Here is a 23,677-nt window from a genome sequence, read left to right as displayed (position 1 = left end):
GCTTTTTTTTTTTTTAAAGGGGTTGTTTAATTTTATGTGTATAAGCATTGGTCCACATGTATGTAGGTGTGCCACATGAGTGCAGTACCTCTGAAAACCAGAAGAGGGAGTCACTGGAGAAACTGACCGTTGTGAGATGCTGTGTGAGTGCTGGGAACCAAATGGGGTTGTCTGCAAGAGCAGCCAGTGCTCTGAATCACTGAGCCATCTCTCTAGCGTGTCTTATTTTTGTTTTAAATGTTGTCTGTAACTGTTGAAGAGCCCTTAGTGACTGTCAGCAGCCCAGGACTTCTCAGGAAGCATTCACATTCCCCATGGGTCCCCACTGGTGTGCCTTTAGACAGTGGACCTCCTCCCAAGGTTACCCTTAAACTCTTAGTGTTTGCTCTCCCAGCATTCCTGTCGCTCAGGAATGCAGTAGCTCAGCTGGCCCAGAATCTGGGCTGTGGCCAGGGCAACTTTCTCTCTGTGTGTTTTCAGGTGGCAGCCGGCAGGCCCTGGTTCCTGTGGGCTGTTGCTACCTGGGCCTCTCTATAGGGCTCCTAACACTGGCAGGTAGCCTCCCTCCTCATAATGAGTGGGCAATAAGTTGATAGAGACCAACTCAGGGGCCTGTTTTATCACTAGATGTTAGAAGTCACCTGTTGCTTGAGGTTGGAACCCCTGAGGACCCCTAAGGAGGTTGCCTCTCATCTCTTTCCTTTATTTTTATTTATTTATTTATTTATTTATTTATTTATTTATTTATTTATTTATTTATTTATTTATTTGAGAAAGGGTTTCTCTGGTTACCCTTGGCTGTTTGGGAACTCAGTCTGTAGCCAGGCTGGCCTCAAACTCAGAGATTCAGCTATTGCTGCCTCCTGTTGGGATTAAAGCCATGCTCCACCACTGCCTGGTGCCTTATTCTTATACACAGAAGCATGCCAAGGTTTTTCATGTGGCTATTTAGATATATCTTAGTCTTGTGAATGTATGTACCTATGTCTGTATATCACATTCTGTGTATCATATTCTGCATACTGCATTCCATACCCCAAAATTGCTTGACTGCATCTCTCGGGATTGATGTTCAGTTCTTATGACAAAGAATGCTCTAGTGAGCGTTGGCCAGTTATGTCTGTGTGGCTGAGGGAGAAAGCTCTGATGTCAGTCTAGTCTCCTTCCTTCCTCCCTCTGACCTCTAACTGACCTGCACCCTGGCTCATCTCATAGCTTGTTAACAAATACCAGCAAGACCCAGACAGTCCTCTCCTCTCATCCCCTCCTCTCCCCTCCCTCCCCTCTCCCTCCCCTCTCCCTCCTCTCTCCCTCCCCTCTCCCTCCCCTCTCGTTCCCCTCCCCTCTTCCTCCCCTTTCCCTCCTCTCCTCTTTCCCTCCCTTCCCCTCCCCTTTCCCTCTCCTCCCCTTCCCTCCCCTCCCCTCCCCTCCCTTCCCCTCCCCTCCCACTGATCATCTTGCCTCTATCTTATGCATCTTGTTCTTCCCCAGGTGGCCCTGCTTGCCACCTAAGCTCCATAACTCCCCGTACCAGCTTCAGGCAACCTGTATGAACATTCCAGGTCAGACTGGGCATCTCTCTTCCAGGTCCCACAGTGACCTGAGCAGGGTCCCATTCAGAACTTGGAGGCTACCTCAGGACTATCTGGCATGTCTGTCTTTCTGGGCCTGGGAGATCTTCACTAGCAGGTATCAGCTGAAACTCTGAATGGAAGTCTTGTATAGTCCTGGCCTTAGCTGCCATGCTCTGACAGCTAGTGCAGGAATAATGGATCAACCACACCTTGAACATTAACACTGTTGTTAACAGAGCTGCCTGTCATGGCTGGGGAGAAACATAGGGAATCGTCAGTTCTAAGTACTTGTGCAGTGTAATTGCATCTCTGGACTGTGGCTCTCTGACCTCCATTCCTTTTCCATGCAGCCCTGAGCACGATAGAGTTTTCTTCCTCCTTTGGTCCTCTGACACTGATTTCTGCTCAGCCCCAAGACCTGAAGGGGCGGTCATCTCCACGCTGAGTTATAGTTATAGTACCTAATGTTGGCCTTCCTCACTCCAAGGCCCCTGACAACCCATGCTCACAGTGGTTACTGGAGGTCAGGAAAGGCATTTATCTCCCTGTCGTTAGTCTGTGCCCACTGGGGAGACACATTGGTGGCAACTTTTCTTCTACCCAAATTTTAAGAATCAGCGCAGTGAGGCTCAGTGGGCCAGGAGTTCCATTGGAAGAGATCTGTGATTGACCCTCTGTGGTTGCTCAATATTAGTTGTTAATTTGACAGGATCTAGTGTAGCAATTCTCTTCTCAGCCTTCCTAACCCTACGACCCTTTAATACAGTTCCTTGTGCTGTGGTGACTCCGAACCACAAAGTTATTTGTTGCTACTTCAAAACTTTATGTTTCTACTGTTACAAATCAGATTGTAAATATCTGATATGTGACCCCCACCACCAACCCCAAAGTGGTTGAGACCCACAGGTCGAGACCCACTGATCTAGAATCACCATAGAGATATGACTCAGGGTATGTCTTCAGGGGATTATCTGTCAGGTTAATTGAAATGGGAAGAGTCACTCACCTTAAATATGGGCAGCAGTATTCCCCCAGCTAGCGTTCCAGAGAGCATAAACAGGAGAAAGCCAGCTGAGTCCCAGTACTCATCTCTCTGGGCTTCCTGCTGCTATGATAGACTGCATCCTTTTAAACCATCTGCCATAGAAACCCTTTCTCCCATGAGTTGCTTTTTGAAGATATTTGGTCACAGACACCAGAGAAGAAACCAGCAAACCCTTCCAGCTCTGGCTGCATTGCTCAGCCACTCTGAGCTGAGGAACTGTCTCTAAGAGATCTGCCCTAGGGGATGTCAGATGTGGCTCAGTGAAGGACTGAGTGTGTAATTGCTTGGAGTCTCCATTAGAGTGAGGTGCCCACTCCCAAGCATCATTCCTCAAGTCTTTGCTATACCCCTTCAGAGACCACATCCCCACAGGCTATAGTTTCATATTACAGCCAACTCCTGATGTCCATTTCCACAGTGGAGCCTGAACTCCTGACAAGAGCCACCATTGTAGCACGGCTCTGGCCCCTGAGCACAGTGTCTGTTGAATGGACTGACTGTCTTCACTGCTGACCTCCTACCCAAGCTCCCTGCCACAGTTAACTCTCACTGTGCACCTCTTCCATGCCAGCACCGTTCCAGGTTTAACAAAATCCATCCGAGTTGGTATCCAACTGGTGACAGTGAAGAAAGTGCTGCCCAGCTTCTTTTTAACCCCATGACCACTGATCTTGGCCAGTTATCTTAACTGCATCTGGCATCAATTAAAATCCAAACTTGTTGGCTATGTCTGTGCACCAGTAGATTATACAAATGCAAGCACAGATGAGAGAGTTAGGGTGTGGTTGGTCCCTGCTTGCTCTTTATCTCCTGCATCCCAGCCTGCACATCTGTGGGTTTGAGGAAGACTGCCCCATCCTGGCTTAAACAAACACCCTCCAAGTTGGCCAGGACATCGGGAAGACTAGGGGCGGGACTCCGTCATCCATATGGCTATGGAGAAGAACTGGTCCCTGCAGGATAAAGGCTTTCTATGTGCAGCCTTTTGGGTGAGGAGCACCCACACTACTGCAAACACCTCCCCCTTATGTTCTCTAAGGAAGCTCAATAAACTCATTGGCTTTACAGAATGAACTTCGGCAAATCTTGTTTCCGTTTGACATGGAGACCTTAGGGGAAACTGTACCATTTTGTCTCCCCAGAGGAGGGATTTTAGTACTGCATGTGTTTAGTTAGTCTCACTTCACAAAGGAAGGAGCAGAGGTTTAGGAAGTTGTGTGACTTGTGGGCTCACACATATGTCACACGGGTCCTAGTTGTGGGTGAGAAAAGCAGCTGAGGTACAAAATGTCCTTAAACTCCAAACTCCCCTATCACATGGCCAACTTCTCCCTTGGAAGTTGCTCCAGGCCTTTTATCTGGTGCCTAATGCCTGAGAGGTGCTGAGTGGACTTTTGGAGCCAGCCCTGGCTCTGGAACCAGAGGATCAGATTTGGCTAGTTGGTTCTGACCAGACAGAACCTGGTCTCTCTAGAGATTCCTTGTCTTTCAGTCTGAAACTCTCCTTAAATCTTCATGTCTTTTGCTTCAGACACTGAGTTTATCTAAAATTTCCACAAAAGAGGAGGACATTACCTACGAAGACAAACCCTGTGTCCACCATAGGGCTACCCTGTAAGGCAGGTACCCAGTCCACAGGGGGCAATGCCAGGTGATTTTTCTGCCGGGAAAGGCTCCTGGCCAGGATTATGGGTCTGGACTTTGGGTCTATTCTCAGTGTCATTGCTCAAGATGACAATTGTCAAGAGCCTGAACTCTTGACAGGTCTAAAGATGGAGAAACTAGCCCCAACCGCAGCAAGGCAGATTTATCAGTTCTCAACCTAAGGGTTAACTTTTTCGGTACACTTCTATCTCCAAAAATATTTATATTAGGATTCATAATAGCAGCAAAGTTACAGTTATGAAGTAGCAAGGGAAATAATTTTTTTGACTGGAGGTCACCACAACATGAGGAACTGTATTAAAGGATCGCAGTATTAGGAAGGTTGAGAATCATTGTTTAAGTGGACATAGAAGGAGATGCTAAGGAGGACCCCAGTTTCTATCCTGGAGTGGCCCTGGAATTCAGTACCAAGGCAGTGATGGGTTTCCTTCAGGTCAAGCTAGTTTGAGAAAGCTGGGAGATATGTAGAGAGGAAAGGGCCAGATTTACAAACCTCAGCTGGAGGTCAGAAGAATGGACTGGTCACAGACACCCGGGCCTACAGATTTTTTTTACATTTCTGATTTAATGTTTTTGCATGTGTATGCATATGCACTGTGCATGTGTATTTCCATATTGTAGGCACATGTGCATGTGTGGGCAGCTCAAGGTAGACATTGGGTGTCTCCCTACCCCACTCTCCACTGTATTTATTGAGGCCAGGTCTCCTGAACTGTAGCTTGCTGATTCCAGCTAAGCTAGCCAGGCAGCTGACCCTGTGGATGTCCAGTCTGCCTCTCAGATGCTGGGATTACAGGTAACTGCCATACCTGCCCAGCTATTACATGGTTCTAGAGATCTGATTTCTGGTCTTCATGCTTACATCGAACATGTTTTAGTCACTAAGCCATTGTCTCCCCACAGCCCTGTTTTAAAAAATTAAATAAAAGTTTTGATGTTTGAGTAATGACAGACCCAAGGGAAGCTGCAGCTGGGTCCATGCATCTGTCCTTCAAATTCACCCCTGGTCCTGTCCTGCACAGCTACAGTGATGTTGAAGTCAGGGATAGGGACACTGCTACCATCCACACAGCTTTTTCATATCATGATTGTGTGCGCACACATACACATGCATGCTGTGTGCATGGTATCTGGTGCAGTTTCAGAGCATGTGTAGATCTGCCTTGTCACTGTCACTGATGGCTCTTCCTATGGTTAGAAAATTGCAGAGAAGTTTCTGTGGGGAGGTGACCGTAGGGTCTCTTAATAATGAACCTTCCTGCCCCATCCTCGGCTCTGCACCCTTCCTTTCTGCCCCATCCTCCTCTCTGTACCCTTTGTGCAGGCGACTTTCTGCTCAGGCTCACTTCTGAGTACCCTCCCCCTGTGGTCCATCCTGTGGTAAATAACCAGCTTAGAAAGGACAATGGACTAGTTTCTAAGCTGCATTTGCCAGAAAAGGCTACATGTCTAGAAGGCTTTGCAGGGCCTTGTGCTAATTTTAGCTTGAATCAAAGAAAATACACTTTCATGATTTGTCGATTACATTTAACAGCTGCAGCTGACGCTGGAGTGACCCTGAAGTCCGTGTCAAGAGGTTAAAGCATAGCTCCGTGCACTAGTGACACCATTGGGGGTGCTTCTGTTTTTTGGCTAAATTCTACACTTTGAGGGGTCTTTCCTAAATGAGACAATCTCTGAGAAACCTAGTAAGTGAACTCCCACAGAAACAATGGGGAGGGAAACACCCTATCTTCTTGATATCAATTTTTGGATCCACGTATTTTCGGTCACTCACTAGCATATTAATTCTTCCATCCATGAATTCTGATATTGGAGGTCCGTAACAGAAGCCACAGACTCACCCAGTGGAAAAATAGTCCTTCAGGCTGCAGAAGCAGCAATTGAGTAGTGCACCACTGCCATCTAAGTCTCATGAAAGAAAATTAAAAAAATTGAGATCTGTGATTCATGTAATGTATGTCAAATAGCCCAAAGAGTTGTTTGTGAGCTTTGAAACCTGGGGCTGAGAAAAGAGCAGAATAGGCCGGGACATGCCCGGGCAGGCCCATTGTTACATGTCCTGACTGGCCTGTTGCCTCCCTATCTCCTGCACTTCTGACAGTCTGCTGATGTTTAAATCAACCAATCATGTGAAACCTCGCCAATTCCTCCCCCAGCACCACCCCTTTTCTTTAAAAACCCCTAGCTTCCAAGCCTCATGGTCAAATCCACTGTCTCCTCCCTGAGATACATTTCGACCCAGAGCTCCGCCATTAAACTACCTCCTGTTCTTACATCAAGTTGGTCGTCTGTTCGTGATTCTTGGGTGCATGTCGAATCAGGAATTGAGTGGGGGTTTCCCCACTAGGTTCTTTCAGCTCACATTCAGTGTTGCACCATAGGGTGGCTCTTGAATATCTTGGAATCGAGACTTGTTAGACTGTTCCTGGGCCTTTCAATGGGAACAATTCAGTCAACTTCAATGGCCCCCAGAAAAAAGAAGTCTAGTGTAGAGAACCTGGGAGTCAAGGGGACCCTGAGATGAAGCTGACAAGGCTTCCCACACCATTTGGATGAGGACAGAGCTAAGCAGTGGTGACAGTATCTAGGGGCTCTGTGTCAGGCAGCACAGGGTTTGAGTCCTGAGTCTGTCCCTTGTCAGTTACTGGACCTAGAACAAGCTACTTAGGCCTCTTCATTCATTCTATGAGACAGGGTGTTCCTGGGGAGCCAAAGGTGGCCTAAAATTTGAGATTCTTCTGCCTTAGCTCCTCTAGTGCTGGGATTGGAAAGTTGAACCATCATGACTGGGCCACTTAAACTTTTGGAGACTAGTGGTTTTAATACCTAGTGGGAAACAGGACTAGTGAGCTGACCCTAATTAGGCCAGCATGGCCATTAAAAATATGTGAACCACAAAGAACATAATAGAGCCTCCAAATGGAAGGCATATATATTTCTTACTGACTGGTAGCTAGTAAGACTAAGAAGGAGATATGGGGGACAGGGAAGGCTACACAAATGAGACCGAGAGACAAGGTTTCACAGCGTCAGTAGGAGTTTTCCATTCAAACGGGGAAGAGGAGTCCAGATGCAGGAACTGTGTGTACAAAGGCATTTTAGTAATAATTGTCCCACGTGCTGAGTGCATTTCATTGAGTTTGGCCTGGTCTAAGCTCAAAGTGGATGAGGTGTGGCTGGAAGAAACTCAATGGTTAGAGCACTTACCACTTCTGCTGGGATCAGAGTTTGGTTCACAGCATCCAAGTACCAGGGCTTACAACTGCCAGTAACTCCAGCTTCAGGAGATCCAATATCTTGCTCTGGGCCTCCACAGGCACCTGCATGCATATATGCAAATGCATGTAGTCTTTCTCTCTCACACACATGCCCACAATTGAAATAATAAAATAACTCTTAAAAATCCACTGAGTGAAATAGAACAGGTGATTTTGGCTAGAACCTCCAGGAAGGCTCAGGAGTCCATCTTGCTTCCAAACTTCCTCCAACCTCTATCAGAGCTGAATCAAGTGGGCTGGAAAAGGGCAGGCCTGCATAGGGCAGAGAGTGTATACCAAAAACCTCTGTGCCATCAACAGTTTCACAGGCTCACCTACTCCCCTCTCCATACCCTCACCCCCTCTTCAAATCCCCTCTTCCCACTCCACCTGCTCACTCCTACCATGTTTCCTACCTTCATTGTTTGTTTCCATCTGCCTGAAGATCTTGTCTGTTTGATTCTCGGGCATGGACTTGTCCTCAGGCATCTTCATCACGGAGGACACCATCTTGTAGATGGCCTGCAAAGGGGCATCTGTGAGTGTGCTCTGGAGGACGGAGGGTGAGTTACGGTCCTTGCTCAGCTAACCAAGGAGCAATGACAGGGCAGAGTCAGGACCCTTCTCTCATCAGAACAAGTCTCACAAACAAGGTGCTGGGTAAAGGGAGCCAGGAAAGTTTAAGTGATGTTCAAGAGCACAGGATACAGCTGGGGCATGGAAGAATGTAGGGCTCCTTGGTTCTGAGTAGAGGGGAGGTTGTGGGGGAAAGCATCTGTCTGAAAGGAAGGCCTTTGGTGGGGAGCTGGGAAATCCTTGAGGGAAGGTCAAAGGGGAAATCCATTGATCCCTGCCCACCCATGGGTCCTGAATCTGCAGATTCAACAAAATACAGGTGGAAAATAGTCTAGAAAACGAAACTGGAGGTACACAGTTTCTTGTTATTTCCCAAATAATACACATTATTATTAACATCTATAGCCATTGTATTAGGCACTGTATATAATTACTTTACTTATTTTATGGATGTATGTAATTATTTATTTGAGGGAGATGACCTCACGACCAATTCAGAGGACAACTTGTGGAAGCTGGTTCTCTTTTCCTACCATGTGGGTCTTAGGGATCAAAGCCAGGCTGCCAGGCTTGGTAGCAAGCACCTTTACCCACAGAGTCAGCTCACTGGACCAAATACAGAGATGGTTTAGAGCATGGAGTAGGAAGGATGCAGGGTGCACATAAGCATTGCTCCTGTGAAGGACTGACTGCTGACTCATCCTTTACTGTGTCTTTCTGATTTCTATAAGAAGCCCTATAGACAGCTAGTGTGTGTGTATGTTATACATATGTGTGTAGATGATCACCCACCCATGCAGAGGCCAAACAGGAATACCGGTGTTCACAAGATTCCCATTCTCTATCACTGAACCTGGCCGGGGCTTATCATTTTAGCTAGGTTGCCTGCTCAGCAAGCTTCTGGGACTCACTTGTCCCCTAGTTCTAGGGTTTCGGGCATGCTCAGCCACTCCTGCCTTTTCCGTGGGTGTTGGGATTCAGAACTCAGGTCCTCATGCTGAGTATCAAGTGTTCTTCCCCACTGAGCCATTTTCCCAGTTCTTGCTTTGACAATTCTTAATCACCTATCTGAGCCTCAGATCTTATTAGAGGTTAAAAAAAAAAAAGACCCGTTTTATAGAATTGTGTGAATAAACCTGATGGATGAGCTCAGCTGGGGCCTGATTTCCAGCAAGCAATCGATAGATGCTTAGCTTTTATCATTATTCTCTGCAGACATGCAGTCCTTTAGTATACCAGGTAGCAAGTGGGCAGAGGAATGACCTGGTGTATGGGGCCGGGGATGGGGGTCCTGGATCCCTGACTCCCCATGCGCCAGGCCCTGTCAAGTGCAGGTACCTGCACTATCTCCAGCATTTCACTGCAGCTGATGTAGCCATTGCTGTCTAGGTCGTACATGCTGAAGGCCCACTTGACCTTCTGTTTCAGCTTGTCCCAAGAGGTCATGCTCAGAGCAATGATGAACACTCGGAAGTTGATGGTGCTATCACTGTTGGTGTCAAACGTGTGGAAGACATGTTCAGCGAACTTGGAGGTGTCTCTGTAGGGGTAGAATTTGGCCTAGATCTTGAAATTGTCCACGGTCAGGTGGCCAGTGGAACACCCATTGAGGAAGCCCTTCTACCACTCCTGAAGCTCATGGTTGGTGAACTCCCTGTGTTTCCGCAGGTCCTGCAGCACCTCAGGACCCAGCTTGCTGTTCTGCTTTCCCATGGCAGCTGGCAGTGGAGACTAAACCTGCAAGGCCAAGACACAAGGTAAGCTGTGGATAACTGAAACTCCATGTCTGGCTTCCTATCACATTCTACCACCATGCTGGCTAAGCAATATCTGCTGTATGTCCAGTGCCATCCATCACAGCAGTGGTTCTCAGCCTTCCTTAATACAGTTCCTCATGTTGTGGTGAACTCCCAGCTATAAAGTCATTTTCGTTGCTACATCATAACTGTAATTTTGCTATGGTTATGAATCATAATGTAAATATGTGATATGCAGAAGGGTCTTAGGTGACTCCCTTTGAAAGGGTCATTCCATTGTCAAAGGGGTTATGATAACACAGGTTGAGATCTTCTGGGCCAGAAGAACTCAAGACCATGATAGTGCAAGCTCTGGCTTTTAGTATTTCCAGGATGGCTCTCCTCAGGAGGTACAAAATGGCTGTATATAACATGGCAAAACCCAGAACACTCTAGGAAAGACAGAAAGAATATCTTTTTATAGCTAAATACAGTCTACTTGGAGCAGAATCATGGTATAAGGAGACAGGGAGAGGCAAGCCAAAATCAGTGGAATGAAGCTTTGTCAAATGTCCTGTAAGGGTTACACAAGAGGCAGGATTGAGACAAACCCCTCAGCTCATCAGCTTGGGGTAAAGGGGTCTCATGGACCCAATCCTGACTCTTCGCTTTGAACAGCTCTTTCTTTTTCTCGTGGGGGACCCGGTGTGTTTGTTTCCTTGTCACAGATACATTTGCTGATGCTGCATAGTAAATAAATCCTGCCTGCATAGGCAGATGTTAGTGGTTCACACTCCTACCTAACACAGCTAGGGTAAATTTAGAACTAGGTTGACACCCATCCTGAGTGGACTCAGGGATGATACCAGAGAACAGGAACATGGCTTTGGCCCTTCAAAGTTCAACTTCATTTATCAGCAACCTTAATTTTATAAATGACATTTAAAAACCCCATTCTTACCCAGATTTCTGGGTTAATCTGGGTATGTAGGGTTTCATGGGGACCCAGGTATTAAAGCTTTGAAGCATGTTGATAGGGGGTTTCTAGACCCCCCAAGACCTCCTTATCCCCCTCCATACAATACTGGGAGAAGTTATCAGCACATGCCATGCTATTTTTAACCCTAGAAGAGACACCTGGAACCTTATGGGAGTCCCCACTCTTTATTATGCCTTTGAGATATTGTTCTGCCAGGGAGATCTAGAATTAGTATCAATCAGTTGGTGAATGTCCATGTGAATGTTAACAGCTGAAACAGCCCCCATGGAAATTCAGGACTGTGCTTCATTGGCCAGCACACCACACTGCAGTCTTCTACAAGGTCCATGTGTGAGATCCTGCAGTGATTGGCCATTGGCCATTAATACTCGTTCACTTCCCTACCTCAATTTTGATTTCTTTCTTTCACAGTAACACACCTGTATAGCTCAGGTATTTTTGAAATGTGTAGAAGAACTAGTGTGGGTGAGTCTCCTCTACCCAAGTCCCAAAGGAAACCACTCTGAAGTGCTCAGAGGCTTATGAATTCTAAGCACTACGTGCTAGGTCCTATTAAGGAAGATGAGACATGCACTCAATATTACCTGCCACCGCCCGTCTTCATCACCTCTTTCCCAGGATGTTAGCATTCTATGTACATATTTTATTTACTTATTCACAGGACTAGGAGATATTTAAAGTTCCTTGTCCAACACAGACATATGGCACCTTGATATTGCCTTTCAAAGAACACATTTACTTACCTAAACATGCCCTCCCCTGTACAAACAACCAACTCAAATGTCCACAGTATCTTGATCAGAAATAATCATCAACTCATGTAGTCAGGTGCCACACATCTGTAACTCCAGAACTGGAGGGTAGAGGCAGGATTATCAGGAGTTCAAGGTCATCTATGACTATATAACAAGTTCATGGCCAGCCTGAGCTACATGAGACCCTGTCTAACAAAGTTATATTAAAAGAAAGAGAACAGGAAGTCCAATAGTGGTGCATGCCTTTAACCCCATCACTCAGTGACAGTGCAGACAGATAGGAGTTCAATGAAGGCTACCCTGGGCTACAGAGCAAGTTCTAGGATAGCCAGGACTACACAGAGAAACATTGTCTCTCTCTGAAAGACATACACACAAACATAGACCGGGGGGGGGGGAGGAGAGAGAGAGAGAGACCGAGAGACCGAGAGACAGAGAGAGATCTTCAAATGGAAGATTATGCACAAGGGCATGTGGTGATTGATGCCATCTATGAGAACAAGTCCGATGGGTTTGTGAGTGGAGGCCTCCTGTGGAAGAACTTACTGGAAAGGTAAAGTTTAAGTGGGGAATTGGCTGAATGGACAGGTACCTTGTAGGACTTTCTGTCGTGTTTTCCTTTGTAATTTTGTTTGTTTGTTTTATGAGATAGGGTCTCATGTAGCTAGAAAGGAGCGATGACACTACATTCTTCTCAAAGCAGTTTATTCAGGAACCTTTCAGCATGAATGCATGAATCTCTCTTCACGAATAGTCTCTTGTGTATCTCCTTGCCCCCAATCGCAATCCCTTATATAGCCCCTCAACCATGCGCCATCAGCCCAGTCCACATAAGAGCAGTCCATTGGCCAGAATCATCACTCGTCATATGGTCTGATCTTGAATGATGGTGCACCTACGCAGTTCTCATGATGGTCATGGCTTATTTTCAGGTGTATGAGGAAGTCGGGTGCAAGTCGTAAGACTTGGCTACAGTCCCGGGCGCCATCTTGGGACTGCTGTGACACCCACTCCCCACATCTCCCCCTTCTGTACTTATTGGCAGAGAGAATGTCTGTCTTATGTCGCACCCTGTGGCAATGCCCCTTACCCATCATCGGGAGACAAAAAGCATTGGTTTGATCCCTGTCTTAGGTTGGTGACATGCCCAGGGAGTCTTACCCGTCATTGACTACTTCTCTAGCATGCCAAGCCACACATGAGGAGATTGTCCTGTTTTGGCTGGCGCAAAAGCCTGTATCATAAAGGCTTGGGCTCTGCACTGATGACTCTGCATGCGGCAGGTGCACCAGAAGGCCAGGATGCTGATTAATATCAAACACAGGGCAAGTCCATCAATTCTGGCTCACTCTTTCAAGCGGGAGACAGCGGTCAGCAATCCAAAGCTTCTGCAACTCCAACGGTTAAATTATTCACAGCCACGGCAGTTTGTAAGGGATATGGCCGCACTGGTGGCTGCAGTGGCAGAGATTGCTACAGCAGTGACAATGGCTGCAGCAACGCCAAAAATCCCTCTTAGGTCCAAACAAAGTCATAGCAGAAGGAGCCTGAACAGGCAAAGGTTCAAAGCGAGGCATCCTAGTCACAACAGCTAAATGATATTTAGATGCATTCCAGCACATACTATAATAACAAATATCACGACTACAATTAACAACATTATTCTCATAACTACCATTATAAACAATAAACACAAAAGGAGGCCACATACAAACAGGCATAGCCTGAAAAGAAGCATTCCTCCCTCCAGCAAATTGAAATACAGAAGTTTTAAACACATTAGTCCATTCCAATTAAAACTTGCATTGCCCCAGGCCCCTCTCGCCACCATGCTTAAGGGGGGAAGATCAGTGCAACTACCATTCACCCCACCTAACACCATATATTAAAAGGATTACTAGCTCCTACTTGAGCTGGATTTTGATATGTCCAATTATACCCTGAAAAGGAACTATTATGGACTGTACCTATATAAGGGGAAAATGAAAAATAATTCTTCACTGCCCAAGGTACTTTTCTAGATCGACAGCCGGTCCAAGGTGGAAGGGAATCACGAACGCTCCTACAAAAAAGGGGCCCATCTAGGTTAGATAGGTGCTATTGCCCTTGGATATTCTGGCAGGCCACAACCCTCAAATCCAGGTAGCAACAGCTTTAGTAGATACAGCTGAACACAATCACTCATCTATGAAATATTTTGAATCATCTGAAAACACAACAATCCCCTTAGCTGAAGCAGCATAGATTCCGGCACTGGAGCTATCTCTCCATCCCATGATAAAAAAAAGGCAATTGTAGCAAAGCATTAGATGTAAAGAATTGAGGAAACACCTGTGCCAAATGCGTCAACGGCATGGTTTTCAGGAACACAGAAATAATTCCCCAATGTAGCTCTTCAGTTCTCACTAGCGGGACCATTCCCAGCCACAGGAATATCCACGTCCTCATTGCTCTGATTGCCCTGAATTGCTCTGGTCAGCCTCTCTGGGATCCACAGCAGTAGTTGGTGATCCTGGGGAAACACACAAACAGACCCTCTCTCCCAAACCAACACTGGGTCAGGGCCCTTCCAACAACCAGTCAAGAAGTACACTTGGATGGGATAATTAGTTTGAGCCGCTATAAATCTCCCTTGTCCCAGCAGCATGTCTTGATCCCAGGCTGCCTGGCCATTGCCAGCATTTATTGCTGCATGCTCAGCAGCAACCTCAATGAAAAATGCCGTCCAGTCTAAATATTGGCCTGGTGACAATCAGGCATGAGCCAGATTCTGCCAATTGCTTGGAGTCATGCAGTAGCGGTGCAGGTTCAATAACTGCACTCTTACAAAAGCAGCACTGACACCATAAGTACGAACTCCTTACGCTAATCTTTGAACAATCTTCCAATCAAGTGGCTCATGATAATGACCTCCCTGTGCATCCTTAAATACAGGAAAGCACTGGGCTCCCAGTTCCCTCCAGGTTTCTGAATGCAGACTATGCCCAGATCCTCTGTCAGGGGCTCACGGAGGCTGCCACAGCGGCCCTGGCCCTGAAGGTTCTACCTTCATTTTTAGTTTCTCTAGACTGTCAGCTATGCTCTCCAGATTGTCCTCAGACATATCCCCATCACTAGAACTTCCTTCTGCCTCTGACTTTTGGGATCGAGCCTCTCTCACCTGATTCAGTGCCTCATTGCCCTTTTGGAGTTCTACTCCACACTGGCAGCACCCCTTTAGCAAGAACTCCCTGTTCTTCTGCAAACTTCAAGTCCTTCCCTAACTTCTCCCACCTGAGCCCTGTAAGAAGTCCTGATACAGAGAACCAAGGAGCGACCTGATCCACTACTTTTAAAAAGTTCTACAGGGTCTCCTTTTTCAGCCTGATTCCTTTCACTTTCAGCAAGTCCTTAAGGGCTTGGCTAACTGTTTGACCTGAGGTTGAATTCCCCATGGTGCTTGGTGCAACTTGTCACAAAACCAGGAACCTTAACTTGTCCCAAAAACGGGAACCTTAACTTGTACCCAAACCGGGAAACTTATAGTCTCAATCCAAGAACTTAAATTGTCCCACTTACCCGGGAACCTTACCAGCTAGCTGCCCAGACTGTGATGAGTTCTGAATGTCCCCGTATGGGCCACCATTGGTCGCCTCCGATTCCGATCAGCAGAAAGAAGTGATGACACTACGTTCTTCTCAAAGCAGTTTATTCAGGAACCTTTCAACATGCATGCATGAATCTCCCTCCAGGAATAGTCTCTTATGTATCTCCTTGCCCCCAATCGCAATCCCTTATATAACATCTCATCCACACCCCATCAGCACAGTCCACATAACAGCAGTCCATTGGCTAGAATCATCACTCGTCATATGGTTTGATCTTGCATCATGGTGCGCCTGCGCAGTTCTCACAATGGTCATGGCTTATTTTCAGGTGTATGAGGAAGTCAGGGGCAAGTCATAAGATTTGGCTGCAGTCCTAGGCACCATCTTGGGACTGCTGCCACATCTGCTCCCCACAGTAGCTCACTCTGACTTCAAACTTACTACGTAGCTGAGGACAACCTGCACCCTTACCTTCCTGCCTCGCCTGTCTAGCAGTCACAGGTGTGAGCCACAAAGCCTGGCTCTTTTGTAGATTTTTTTGTTTTGTTTTGTTTCTTTGGTTTTTTTGTTGTTTTGTTTTTTGAGACAGGGTTTATCTGTATAGCCCTGGCTGTCCTGAAACTCACTTTGTAGATGAGGCTGGTCTCGAACTCAGAAATGCCCCTGACTCTGCCTCCCTAGTGCTGTGATAAAACGTCATTTACAGTTTTAAGATGTCAAAATGTGTACATGTGTTCTTTTCCTTTTTTCTCTTTCAAAGCTTTAAAAATATTTATCTATATAGTATGTTACAAATGATTTTCTTTTTATATAATACATTCTGAGGTTGCCTGGTACCTGCAAAGGCCTGAGTAGTATGTCGGATCCCTGGAACTGGAGTTACAGAAGTTTTGAGCCACCATGTGGGTGTAGGGAACAGGACTGAACTGGGGTCCTCTGCCAGAACAGCAAGAGCCCTCTCTCCAGGATTCCATTCCCCTTAGATTTCATTTTCTACTCAAAGAAGAAGAATCCCCAAATCATAGTCGCCCAGCCTCTAACTCTTGACTGGTGGCATGTCTAAGAACCTCTGAGTTGATAGGACACTATAAGCTAAGGCCTGTCTGGGAGGGGCTTCAGGAACAAGAAATAGAGACAGAGCCTTCGCGCTGGCACACAGCTCTAATCCCAGCAGTCAGAAAGCAGAGGCAGCCAGATAACTTTGAGCTCCATGCCAGCCTGGATTACAGAGAGAGGACCCTGTCTCGAAAACAAAAAACAACCGAAACGCAGAACTAGGGTCCTAGAGGACCTGCATACAGGGGTGAAGGCTCTCTTGAGTCCCCTGGTGATGGCTTACTGTCAGATCCTCTCTTTTCTTGCTACATGCACTTCCTATCTCACAGCCTTGCTTCTACCACGGTTTATTGTCCTCTTTCCTAATCACCTACAGCCTGGGCTTCAACCATGGGTCAGCCAACCTCTCCCTTGCTCACTGGACATTGAGCTTGACAGGGTGGCCAGTGCTAGCTGGAAGTATAGTCAGAAGCTAGCTACATCCATCTCTGAAGAGGAGCACACAATACCAATTTCCCCAGCCACAGAGAGTCTGCACTAAGAGGACAAATGCGACTGCTGTTGGCTGAGGGGTCACCACAGGCCTAGTATAAGCATACAGATGAGCTGCTCTCCATGGATCCCACTACCCAGGGCTCTAATCCACACCCCAACATAGAGTAAGACCATATCATGACTCTTTGGGAAGGGATAGAAATGTCCTGGCTTTATTGTAGGTAATTCATTTTGGAAACTCAATTAAGAAAACACATGTAAAGTTGAAGCCACCCTGGGAACACGGAGGTGTAGGTAAGAATAGGGCAGCCAACAGTTGGAGGGTGGTACACCTGGTGATGGTTGGTCCAAAGAATCCCTTAGTGGAGCAGGAAAAGAGGTACAAAAAGAGATGTCTGGGGACAATCCAGGAATACTGATACAGAAGAAAGGGAGGAAGGAGGGGAGGAGGAAGGAAGGAAAAAGGGAGGGAAGGAAGGAAGAAATGAGGGAGAGGGAAAAGGAGGGCATGAGAGGGAGAAGGGAACTGGAGTACCTAGAGGAAGGAACAATGAGCTGAGCCCAGGAGGTGACTACTAGGATGTTACTGTCAGAGGCAGGCCCTCAGGAGACCCTCAGGCAGGAGACAAAACTGTGAAACAATGTGAACAGGAGACCCCAGAAAAGAGGGCAGAGTTTGGGGTGGTAGCAGGTAAAAGGTAGAGAAGCCAGGTTGGTTCAAGATGGGAGGTGTGGGGTCCTCTGCTCAAATACTAGTATTAAAGAGAAAAGATCTAGACCCGGTGAAGCCATGTAGCTCCAAGGCCCTCACCACTGAGCCATTCACACAGGGAAACCTACAATGTGTCTCTGGCCTGGAGTTCACTTAGAAATGTCACCCATCAGATACATCTTGCTAACCAGAGAACTGACCATCAGAGAGCTGCAGAACCTCTCCTAAGTGAGCCAGGACCTGACTCCAGGATACCCAGGTATGGGATTGTGCTGGTATGACAGTCCCAGAGAGGGCAATGTGGAAACAGCTGCATTGCCACCATAGCTAGCCCTGTGCTTGTGGCTCCTCTTCATGATCAACAGCCCTGGACCCCACTGCCTTGCCTCAGACCCTTGGTTTCCAGCTCATGAACGCAGCATCCACCCACCTCATTGAACACACATCACTGCTGTGTCTGTGATCTATCATCTAACAGATGCTACTAGAATGCCAAACTCCTTGTACCCTCTCTGCAAAAACCTGCCAGGAGGAGGCTGCAGTGCAGACAGCCTTGGAGGTGTTGGAGGAGAGGCTTCATTTCCCTTATTTCTCATTCCCTTCCCAATGGCTTGAAGATCTGCTCCTTACCAAATATTTCGGAGGTAGGAGCTCCAGAACACAGGGCTGTGCCTCTGCCCAGCCTTTGCATCCTCCCTGTTATCAGGCTGCTAATTAGAATTCATGCTTTGCATTGGTTTTGGACATTCTTGCTGTTGTGGTTATAGTACACACACACACACACACACACACACACACACACACAAACAAACACACATACACACACACAGAGACAGATGGCCTTGTTCTCAGGATGTACTAATACTAATTTGGAGGCAGGAAGAATTTTGACATAGCTCACATCCAAGCAGATCCCAAGTGACCCTCTGTGGATCAAAGAACAAGGCGTAAGCATCAGGAGGATGGAGATCACCCGGGAAACTTCAATCCATGTTTCAGGGCTATCCCTGAGGTGTTGAGGGTTCATGGGATGTAGAAAAGGGAAAAGGAAGGGTCTGATCCTTAGGACCTGGTTCTGAGGAGCAATGGCTTGAAGATCTGCTCCTGCATGCAATGTCATTCAAAGAATGGGTTGTGACAATGGGAATGTGTCTGGCCATCTTAAGCACCTGGGACCAATGGCATAAACAGTATGAGATAAGGAGGAAGGGAGGGTAGGATTGACCCTTTTCTAAAACTCCAGTAAAGAAGGGCTCCATGTAAAGAAGCCTCAGTCCTGGAGGGACTCCATGGAGCATAGTCCTCCTGCCCTGCCATGTTCCACTACACCCAGATGGGAAAACACACCTTTACAATGCTAAGTGCTGCTGAGACTCTTCAATATCCAGCAGCTAGCCCTGAGCCATAGGAACTCTCAGCCACTGCAGTCAGTGACAGTGACCCCTATTCCCCTCCAAAGGGGACAAGGATTCAGTACAGACACTTGGGACAAAGGACCAACAATCATATAGCAAGCTAGCCAAATAACCCTCCAAGAAGGACAAGAAAGCAGGCTCCCAGAAGCAGAAAGCCCCCTACACCCACCATAGCCTCTTTCTTGACAGATACACCCCTTCACCTGGGAGAGTGTATCACCAGAGAAGCCCATACTTGAGCAGACAGTTAGGACCTGCTTCAGTGTTTTCCAGTCTCTTGGGTTCTTGAAGTATAGATGCTTGAGTCATGCTGGATTTTGGTCCCTATTCTCGAGTGCTCTGCACTACAAATGCACATTCCTAGGCAGGACAACTAGGTGCTCTGGCCAAGAAGATGGAATTTAGAGTCAAAACTGAAGGCCAAGAGGGGATTTTGGAAGATGACAGAGCCTCCAGTGAGTGGTAAGCCGTCTCACATGCTTCAGCTAGTGAAGGAAAATGAGATTTTGTAACTTGTGATTCATGTAAAGAGTTGTCTAGGAGCCCAGATGCCAGGGCAGGGCTCTTCTGTAAAGATGAAAAAGAATGCAAGGACACAGGCAAGGCTATCTTGTCTGAGTTGACACCATCTGGCCAGAACCTCCCCTCTGGCTACTGCCCTTTGGCGCCGGGGTAATGTCATACATAAACTGGTTGCTATGTGAACAAAGATAAGGCCCCAGCCCACAGGAACAAGGTCATGATGCCCTTTGGCTGACATGTATTCTTACTGTTAATGTTTGAATGAGCCAATCCCATACCTTTGTTGAAATTCCTTGCACTCCTATCCCGTTTTCTTTCATAAGAACCCCCCTAGTTCTGGAGACTCTGAGTCGACTCCCCTGCCGTCTGTGTAAGGTACATGTCGGCCCAGAGATATTCCAATAAAGTCTCATGTGTATTGCAACAAGAAGGATTCTTGCGTGTTCGTGGGTGCACCCTATCCCTGGATTAGAGTGGGGGTCGCCATATGGGGGTGTCCTACATTTAGGGGCTTGTCCGGGATTTGGAAGCGCCCAGAACCCCAAGAATATCCCTTGGAGGTATGTCTGTGTGAGTTTGGTGTGTCTGAGTGCGGTGCTGCTGAATTTGTGTCTCGGTTTTCCAGTTTTAGTATTCTGGCAACTACCGCTGAGGTCCGTGTGAGTCTGAAAGAGTAAAATTACTGAACACCTGAACTTTTCCTGAACTCTCTTACCCCTCCCATCCAGAGACTGTTCCCGGAACACTCTTGAACTTTTTACCCCAAGGTACCCCCTCCCAATTGGAAACAGCTCCAGGAACATTTTTTAGATAAGGGGTCTCCTGAAAAAAAAAACCTAGTCCTACCCCTCCTAACTGAAGACTATGCCAAGAACATTTTTGAGATAGGGGCCTCTTGGCACTACCTCAGAATGTTCCAATAGATCAAGTACATTGCCAAAATATAGGACACGACCCCTTGGTTATGTAAAGCCCCTTGGCAGAACACCTTAGTGACGCACATTTGTACTTTCCCTACCCTGTTCCCCCTTACCCTTCTCCTATAAAAGCCTGTGACAAATCTGGGCAAATGGTCGAAGCTCCTCTGCATCTTGCTGAGTGCATGAGTTTCGACCCCAGAGGCCTCCGGTCCATGTGCTTGCTTGTTGCTGCTTCATAAAATCTTACTCTCTACACCCTGAGTTCGGTCTCAGTGTCTTCTTGGGTGCGCGGCTGACCCGGGGCTTGAGTGAGTGCCTCCCTTTGGGAGTTTTGGAGTCTTTCATTTGGTGCGTTGGCCGGGAATCAGCGCGACTACCCAGAAGTCCTGGACCCACTCAGAAGTAAGATTTACTGTTCTGCTTTGGTCTGGTGTCTGTGTTCTGTTAGTTTCTGAGAGGCCAGGAAGGCCATTCTGTATCTGGTGCAATCGCGGTTTCAGTTTTGCAGACGCTCAGTGTGCAATGTGCACAGTGAGACCGCGCTCCGGGTAGGAGCGCAGGGTGTGGATAGACAGACGTGTCCAGGTGTCCACCGTCTGTGCGCCCTGGGAGACGTCCCAGGAGGACAAGGGGAGGACTAAGGACGCTTAGTGGACCCCGTGCGAGATCGTGGGTTCGAGTCCCACCTCGTGCTTCAGGTTGCGAGATCGTGGGTTCGAGTCCCACCTCGTGCTTCAGGTTGCGAGATCGTGGGTTCGAGTCCCACCTCGTGCTTCAGGTTGCGAGATCGTGGGTTCGAGTCCCACCTCGTGCTTTGGTTCTTTCTTTGTCTGTCCAGTCTCGTGTCTGCTCTTGTCTTGTCTGCCATTATTTTAGAAATGGGACAATCTACCTCCTCTCCCCTGTCTCTAACTTTGGTGCATTGGGGAGAGGTGAGGGAAAGGGCTCACAACCAGTCGGTGGAGGTTAAGAAGGGTCCTTGGCAGACCTTCTGCACTTCCGAGTGGCCGACATTTGGAGTGGGCTGGCCACCAGAGGGTGCTTTTGACTTGTCACTAATCGCCGCCGTCAGGCAAATTGTTTTTCAGGAAGAAGGAGGTCACCCTGATCAGATCCCTTACATTGTGACTTGGCAGAGTCTTGTTCAGTTTCCACCTCCGTGGGTCAAGCCTTGGATTCCAAATTCTTCGAAACTGACGGTCGCGGTTGCCCAGTCTGACGCAGCCGAAAAATCCAGTCCCTCAGCACCCCCCAAGATTTATCCAGAGGTTGACGACCTCCTCTGGATGGATTCCCAACCTCCCCCTTACCCTCCTCCCCAGCAGCCGCCTGCGGCTGCCCCGCCGCAGGGACCAATAGTGAGAGGGGCTCAGGGACCGGCGGGGGGAACTAGGAGCCGCCGAGGCCGGAGTCCCGGGGAGGAGGGGGGACCGGACTCAACAGTCGCCTTGCCACTTAGAGCACATGTGGGGGGGCCAGCGCCAGGACCTAATGATCTCATTCCTTTGCAATACTGGCCTTTTTCCTCTGCAGATTTATACAATTGGAAAACTAACCACTCTCCTTTCTCAGAAAACCCCTCTGGGCTTATTGGGCTCCTTGAATCACTTATGTTCTCCCATCAACCCACTTGGGACGATTGTCAGCAGCTTTTGCAGGTCCTTTTCACCACGGAAGAGAGAGAAAGAATTCTGCTGGAAGCCAGGAAGAATGTCCTGGGACAAGACGGGACCCCCACTAACCTCCCCAATCTCATAGATGAATCCTTTCCTTTGACTCGTCCTAATTGGGACTATAACACTGCGGAAGGTAGGGAGCGTCTCACGGTCTACCGCCGGACTCTAGTGGCGGGGCTCAAAGGGGCTGCAAGGCGACCCACTAATTTGGCCAAGGTAAGAGAGGTCCTTCAGGGACTAGCGGAGCCGCCCTCTGTTTTCTTAGAACGACTAATGGAGGCTTACAGGAGATATACACCGTTTGATCCTTCTTCAGAGGGTCAGAAAGCAGCTGTGGCTATGGCTTTCATTGGTCAGTCTGCTTCTGATATTAAGAGAAGGTTACAGAGATTAGAGGGGCTCCAAGATTATACTTTGCAGGATTTAGTAAAAGAAGCTGAAAAAGTGTATCATAAGAGGGAGACAGAGGAAGAAAAGCGAGAGAGAGAAAAAAGGGAGCTTGAAGAGAGGGAGAATCGGCGTGATCGCCGACAAGAGAGAAACTTAACCAAGATTTTGGCCATAGTAGCAGGTGCAAAAGGGGCAGAAAGAGGACAGTCAGGGTACCTGGGCAACAAGGCAAGAAGACTTCCACGGGAACAGAAACTCCAACTTGAAAGAGACCAGTGTGCATGTTGTAAAGAGAAAGGACATTGGGCCAGAGATTGCCCCAAAAGGAAGCCAAAAGAACCCAAGGTGTTGACTATGAAAGAAGACTAGGGAAGTCGGGGCTCAGATCCCCTCCCTGAGCCTAGGGTAACACTTTCTGTGGAGGGGACTCCTGTTAATTTTTTAATAGACACAGGAGCAGAACACTCAGTTTTGACTAAACCGTTAGGACAATTAGGAAGCAAAAAGACTATGGTAATAGGAGCTACTGGCAGTAAATTTTACCCCTGGACTACTAAGAGAGTTTTGGAAGTAGGAAAAAATCAAGTAACTCACTCTTTTCTTGTAATACCTGAATGCCCTGCGCCCCTTCTGGGACGAGACCTGTTGACTAAACTTAAAGCACAAGTCCAGTTCACCTCAAAGGGACCAGAAGTCACCTGGGGAGAGACCCCTATAGCATGCCTGGTTTTAAATTTAGAAGAAGAGTATCGCCTCCATGAGCAGGGTCCTAAACAGTTACCAGACCCTGAATGGCTGTCCGCTTTTTCTGAAGTATGGGCTGAGCAGGCAGGATTGGGATTAGCTAAACAAGTGCCTCCGGTTGTGGTAGAGTTAAAAGCCGATGCCTCCCCCGTCTCAATCAAGCAGTACCCTATGAGTAAGGAAGCTAAAGAAGGCATCCGGCCGCATATTCAGAGACTGATAGAGCAAGGAATTTTGGTGCCTTGCCAATCTCCTTGGAACACTCCTCTCCTGCCAGTGCGGAAGCCTGGGACTAATGATTATCGACAAGTGCAAGATTTAAGAGAGGTTAATAAGAGAGTGCAGGACATTCACCCTACTGTTCCAAATCCTTACAACTTATTAAGTTCCCTCCCACCAGAGCGGACTTGGTACACTGTTCTGGACTTAAAAGATGCCTTTTTCTGCCTCCGATTACACCCTAATAGCCAGCCACTGTTCGCTTTTGAGTGGAGGGACCCAGAAGGAGGATATACAGGTCAGCTAACCTGGACAAGGTTGCCCCAAGGA

At 47.5% G+C, this 23,677-nt stretch overlaps 1 protein-coding gene across 1 annotated transcript in view; it reads right to left on the bottom strand.

Annotated features, from left to right (window-relative positions):
- Nucleotides 1-9,313: 9,313 nt before the first annotated feature.
- Nucleotides 9,314-23,677, bottom strand: part of LOC147001173 (arf-GAP with SH3 domain, ANK repeat and PH domain-containing protein 2-like) — a 53,211-nt gene continuing 38,847 nt past the window's right edge. The window contains exon 4 of the mRNA XM_085830240.1: nucleotides 9,314-9,857. Coding sequence (XP_085686366.1) covers nucleotides 9,704-9,857 — 154 coding nt within the window. The 3' untranslated portion in view covers nucleotides 9,314-9,703. The remainder of the gene's footprint in view (nucleotides 9,858-23,677) is intronic.

Source organism: Mus caroli, unplaced genomic scaffold (assembly GCF_978045245.1).
Source record: "Mus caroli unplaced genomic scaffold, Mus_caroli_1 scaffold_14, whole genome shotgun sequence".
NCBI lineage: Eukaryota > Metazoa > Chordata > Mammalia > Rodentia > Muridae > Mus > Mus caroli.
This window is presented reverse-complemented; position numbering and strand designations above follow the sequence as displayed.